At 35.1% G+C, this 6,000-nt stretch overlaps 1 protein-coding gene across 1 annotated transcript in view; it reads right to left on the bottom strand.

The window, feature by feature from the left end:
- zfhx4 (zinc finger homeobox 4) overlaps positions 1-6,000 on the bottom strand; it is a 171,196-nt gene that overhangs the window by 115,679 nt on the left and 49,517 nt on the right. The window contains 1 exon segment of the mRNA XM_062021170.1: positions 2,993-3,534. Coding sequence (XP_061877154.1) covers positions 2,993-3,534 — 542 coding nt within the window.

Genomic DNA, 6,000 nt, shown 5'->3' with positions numbered 1-6,000 from the left:
GAGCCCGACTACCGAACCCCTAGGGTTACATCGAACCCAGGTTAAGAACCAGTGATATATATATTTTTTTGTTTCCTTTTTATTTTAGAATGGCAAATTTAATAACTCATTCGATTAATCAAAACAAATATTGCATTAATCATTTATAAGCACAGATTAATCACAAAATATATTTGGTCCGTGCATGCTCCTTGACCTTAGCAGCGGGTGGATACCTGAAAGCCAAATATTCACTGTAAAAAAAAATCTGAAGATTTTGGCAACTGTTTTTTTAGCGTAAAAATGAACAGTGGTTTTTACACCGAATTGCTGTAAATAAAAAAAAACGGTACTACGTAACTTACTGAACTGCCAGGTTTTTTGGGTTGTTTTTTTTACAGTAAAATCTACAGTCGTTTTTACAGTGCATTACTGTAGATAAAAAACGTCCACTTTTATATTTACAGTGGAATTTTGATGACAGTTATTCCAGTATTTTTTTCGTATTGTAAAATTGAAATGGCAATCTGTTTTTACAGCAGATTACTGTAAATTGAAAAATTATATGACTATTATTTTTAAGATGCAATCTTTGCAATTGAGCTGCAAGAATTTTTTCTGTAGAGTATATATATATATATATATATATATATATATATATATATATATATATATATATATATATATATATATATATATATATACTGTATATGTATGTATATATATATATATATATATATATATATATATATATATATATATATATATATATACATATATATATATATATATATATATATATATATATATATATATATATATATATATATATATATATATATATATATATATATATATATATATATATATATATATATATATATATATTTATTCCAGCAAAATTCTGGCGGCTGAGCTGCCAGGGTTTTTTTTATTAGTCTAAAATCTACACTTGTTTTTACAGTGCATTACTGTAAATGGACAAACCATACCACTTTTACTTTTACAGTACAATTCTGGTGAGTGAGCTGACTGTTTGTTTTTTACCATAAAATCTATGGTTGTTTTTACAGTGCATTACAGTGAATGGAAAATGGTATCTGGTATTTTTCAAGGTAAAACTTGGGCAACTGAGCTGCGGTTTTCTTTCACCATATAATCTATGGTTGTTGTTTTTGCAGTGCATTACTATACATACAAAAACGGTACTGAGCTGCGAGTTATTTATTGTAAAATCTACTGGCTTCTTTTACAGTGTGAGTGAGGAGACAGGCGGCAAAAAAAACAACAGACGGTACTTTATATAAATAGGTTACCAAGTTTTGACTGAGCTGACTGTTTGTTTTTACCATAAAATATATGGTTGTTTTTACAGTGCATTACAGTGAATGGAAAATGGTATCTGTTATTTTTCACGGTAAAACTCGGGCAACTGAGTTGCGGTTTTCTTTCACCATATAATCTATGGCTGTTGTTTTTGCAGTGCATTACTATAAATACAAAAACGGTACTGAGCTGCAAGTTATTTATTGTAAAATCTACTGGCTTCTTTTACAGTGTGAGTGAGGAGACAGGCGGCAAAAAAAAAACCCAGACGGTACTTTATATAAATAGGTTACCAGGTTTTGAGCAAAAAAATGACGTGTATTCAAGTCAAACATAAAAAAAAATCATTTAACATTCTGACAATTAAATTGCTTAGTTTGTATCAAAATATTTTTAAAGTTATTTTAATACGTAAAAGCAAGTAGTTTTACTGTGAATAATTGTGATTAATTAAAAATCAAAAGTGTGATTAATCTGATTGTTTGACAGTACTAATGAAACATTTTTTTAGCTTTAAATATATATATATATATATATATATATATATATATATATATATATATATATATATATATATATATATATATATATATATATATATATATATATATATATATATGTATATATATATATATATAGTCAGTTCAGTTTCAGTTTATTTTGAACATGCATACGATACATAATGCATCACACATTTCCAGTTGTTTATTACAGCACGTCCGAAAAGGAGTAGGAAGAAGCAGAGCTTATTTAATCCTACCCCTTTTCATACTATAGCAATAAAAAAAAGGGGAAAAAAAAGGGTTCAAGATGTTCATCATAATTCTTTTTCTGTGTACTTTGTGAACACTTGCAGTTTGAACAGTCTCTTAAACTGAATCATATTGGTGCTTTGTTTGATTTCTTTGGTTAATCCATTCCATCATTTGATTCCACACACTGATATACTAAAGGTTTTAAACCAAAGAAATGTTGAAATAACGAACCCAAAAATATGACAACTAAGCACATTTTATAGAGAATAATTATAGCTTTACATGTAGAAAAAAACAATATATATATATGACAATGTGAAGACTTGTCAGTGAAGATGGTGAGAAGAATTGTCGTACATTCTTGGGTACCAGGTTATAGTTTGATTTATACATAATTTTAGCTGTATATATATATATATATATATATATATATATATATATATATATATATATATATATATATATATGTATATATTTGACAAACACCGTTAATTAACTTCCTTTTGCACTGCTAATGTGACCATATTTGGCCCATTATTCCACAGTTATTTACAGCTGAAAGGTTGCGCTTGCTAAAATAAATTAAGGACATTTCTGAGCATCCGAGACACTCAATTAACAAGTAACGGTCATGCCAGCTGATAAAAAAGCGGAAAATGTGCCCACATCTGATTGGAATTATTCTTTGTACACACAGAATGACCTTTTTTTCTATCCCAGCCGCTCCATGCTCATGGGAGTATTTTTTTATAAACAAAAACATGCAGAATCTATACTTAGTTTGATCGTAGCAAACTTTCTCAGCTCGTGTACTAGCGTGTTGCTGACGTATATTGTGCAGAAGGACACGGATAAAAAGTGCTTGCTTGATGATCACATTTGGTGCATGCAATGCTTGGATATGATATAATGTGATGGGTTTTTTTTATTACCTTGTAAAGTCGTATGGCAGCCTCATGCCTCTGGTTGGTGGTGTGTAGCCTCAGTTTATCCACGCTGTTGCTGTAGTAGTCACAAGCGTTGCACTTCAGGTGCACGGGGTTGCCAATGGCCACGCACTTTAATCTCCACTGGTTGGCCTTGCCTCCCTCCTTGATATGGGCCACCAGCTGGTGCTTCTGCATGTGCTTGTCCGTCTTGCAGTGCAGCTGAAAGTTGGCCTTGAGCTGCGTGTTGTAGCTGCACAGCTTGCACTGGTAGACGTCGCCGACCACGCAGCGCCACTCCTCCTCGGGTAACGAGCGCTCTGTGTTGACGTGGGCATTAAGAGCCTCCAGGCTGTCCGTGGAGTAGGAGTTGCACACGGCGCACTGGTAGAGGCGCAGCGACGGGTCGCTAATCGGCGGCGACAGGGAGGAGAGGGAAGGGTCCGACGAGGACATGCCCCCCATTCCGCCTGAGGACACAAGCGAGAGGTCGTCGGGCATCAGCTGACCGCTGGCGAGACGCAACTCCGCTGATAGGTCGCTGTTCACTATGAAGAAAGTGAAGGTAGACGTCATATTAACACAGGCTGCAGAAAACACGGGAAAAAGAAGCAAATGAAAGGCTAATGTGGTGAAAGGCAGGACAAGGGAGTCCATGCGGGCGTCTTTTACACGAAAGGATTTGATAAAATAAAGCCTCACAGACGACTTGGGCTCCTTGCAAAGTCTCGTCTATAAAAAAGCCCTAATAGGATTGAATCAGGATCAATTACAATCATCCTTTTCAAGTTGCTAACTCGCTCATCAGGTAGCTTTAATTACTCCTCTCAGCAGTGGTGGGACAACGCTTTTAAAGCTGCGGGCTTTTGTCACGCACACACACACAGACACAGACACACACCTATGCACACACACACACACAGATTTGAAAAGATTTGATCTCTTTCTTCAGCCTACCAAGCCTTGGAAATGAAAAAAATGTTACTCATAAAAATGTCATTTTGTTTGACGCTGCATCTGTGTCAGGGCTTCAACTGAATGACACCATACTGGCCCCAGAGTTCAGGTCAAAAGTCGGGAGACAAACAAAGTATTTCACAAATCCCTAAAAATAAACTAGACTGCTCCTGCTCTATAGAGGAACTTGGACCCCTAAAAACACATTGAAAGATACTTGAATTGACATTTTAACTTTTTAACACAGGAGACCAAACTTGTGATTACATATTTGAGGCGTTCCTCAAGGAACCACTTTAAGTCTTCTTCTTTTTGGCGGTTATACATTTTTCGTTATGTCATTTGTGTCATTAAGGTAGTGCCGTAGCTTTCTTTCTTCAAAAGCAGTCAGTAGTCATTTGTTCAACGTCCTTAGTTAGACTATTGGTGGTACTCAAGGTTCAATTTTAGGTCCTCTCTTTTTCATCATTTCGGGCTATTCAACTGGTGGCCGGCGAGTTTACTCCAAAAAACGTGTGAAAGACTAATAATTTTGCAGAAAGTCCTAAAAAAAGAGGAGGGGTCCTGTTAGTCTGACTAAAAAAATTGACAAAAATCCAAAGTTTATTGTAAAGGTGCTGGTTCAACGCTCCCTGGGCTTAGATTTCTGGATATATGGCCCCCCAAACATTTCCGTTAAAATATCCCTGGTCTATGCAATCAACACCTATGATTTAGAGCACAGGTGTCAAACTCAAGGCCCGGTGGGCCAGATGTGGCCCGCCATTTCATTTTATTTGGCCCTCGAAAGCCTGGAAATAATATGTATCAATAAAGTACTGTAACTTTTCTTACTGAAAGTATTCTTTCTTTCAATTTTGGGAGAAAAAAAAAGTGTACCGCATGTAATCGCAAATTATGCTAACTTAAATAGTCTAATTATGCAAAAATATATTATCAAACATTTTTTTAATAGAAATAAAGATATCCATCAAATTGTGTAATGTAAAAGTAGCAATAGATTTCATGGTAAATTGTGAAATTGACTGTGTTTTTTACAGAATTTTTTTCTAAATGAAAAAAAACTGTACTCTTTTTACTGTAATAAACTGTGGTGACGTTTTGGCATTTACAGTAATACACCGAAAAATCGAGTTGTTGATTTGCGGTAAAAAAACAACAACAAACTGGCAGCTCAGGTGCCATATTCTTAGTGTAAAATAATGTATTTTTTTATTTACAGTAAAAATAGAAATGTCAATTTTACAGTAAAATTCTGGCAACTGAGCTAACTTTTTTCAAACCATAAAAACAGCAGTACTGTTTTTCCATTTACAGTAAAATACACTACATTTTTAGGTGAAATTATTGCAACTTACCATATTTTTTTTACATGTTAGTTTAAAAAAAATCTACTAACAAAATGCATAAAAAATTGGGTAATAATAGTATTCACTGTTAGAAGCGGCCCTCTGGGGCCAAACATAACTGCCATGTGGCCCTCAGTGAAAACGACTTTGACACCTCTGATTTAGAGAGACTCGCTTTGCAATATATTGGACCGATCAGTGGCTTTCGCCTATAAACCAGTATTGAAATAGAAAACAATCCCGCGACTGCCACGCAAACCTCGATACAGCTGTGCTCACTACAGGAAGCTGCTTGTTATCAGTGTACATCACTAAGAGTACATCTGCTGGCTGGGCTGTGATCTCCACACTGTGTAACACTGCAGGGTCATTGTTAAAGCTCCCTCACTCCTACAGGAATCCACTTCCTGCTGTGTGCCAGCATGTGTGTGTGTGTTCTCTCCAGGGTGTGCGGAAAGGTGGGGTGGTGTGTACGGTGCTGAGGATTAAGCAGACTTAAGAAAATTACAAATGAAAGATTAAGAATAACTCTCATGTGGCGTCTCATAATCATTTTTTAATCAGCAAGGGGTCAGAGAGAAGGAGACAATGACAGAGAGACAATATGAGCGCAGAGATAAAGGGGACGGGAAAAAGGATGGAGATAAAAAAAAAAATGCAAAGGAACAAAGGAGATACTAAACAAAAAATACACTGATAAAACCAGAT

This window comes from Entelurus aequoreus, linkage group LG15, assembly GCF_033978785.1.
Source record: "Entelurus aequoreus isolate RoL-2023_Sb linkage group LG15, RoL_Eaeq_v1.1, whole genome shotgun sequence".
Taxonomy (NCBI): Eukaryota; Metazoa; Chordata; class Actinopteri; order Syngnathiformes; family Syngnathidae; genus Entelurus; species Entelurus aequoreus.
Note: the sequence above shows the minus strand (reverse complement) of the source record. Positions and strands in the feature narration are given on the sequence as shown.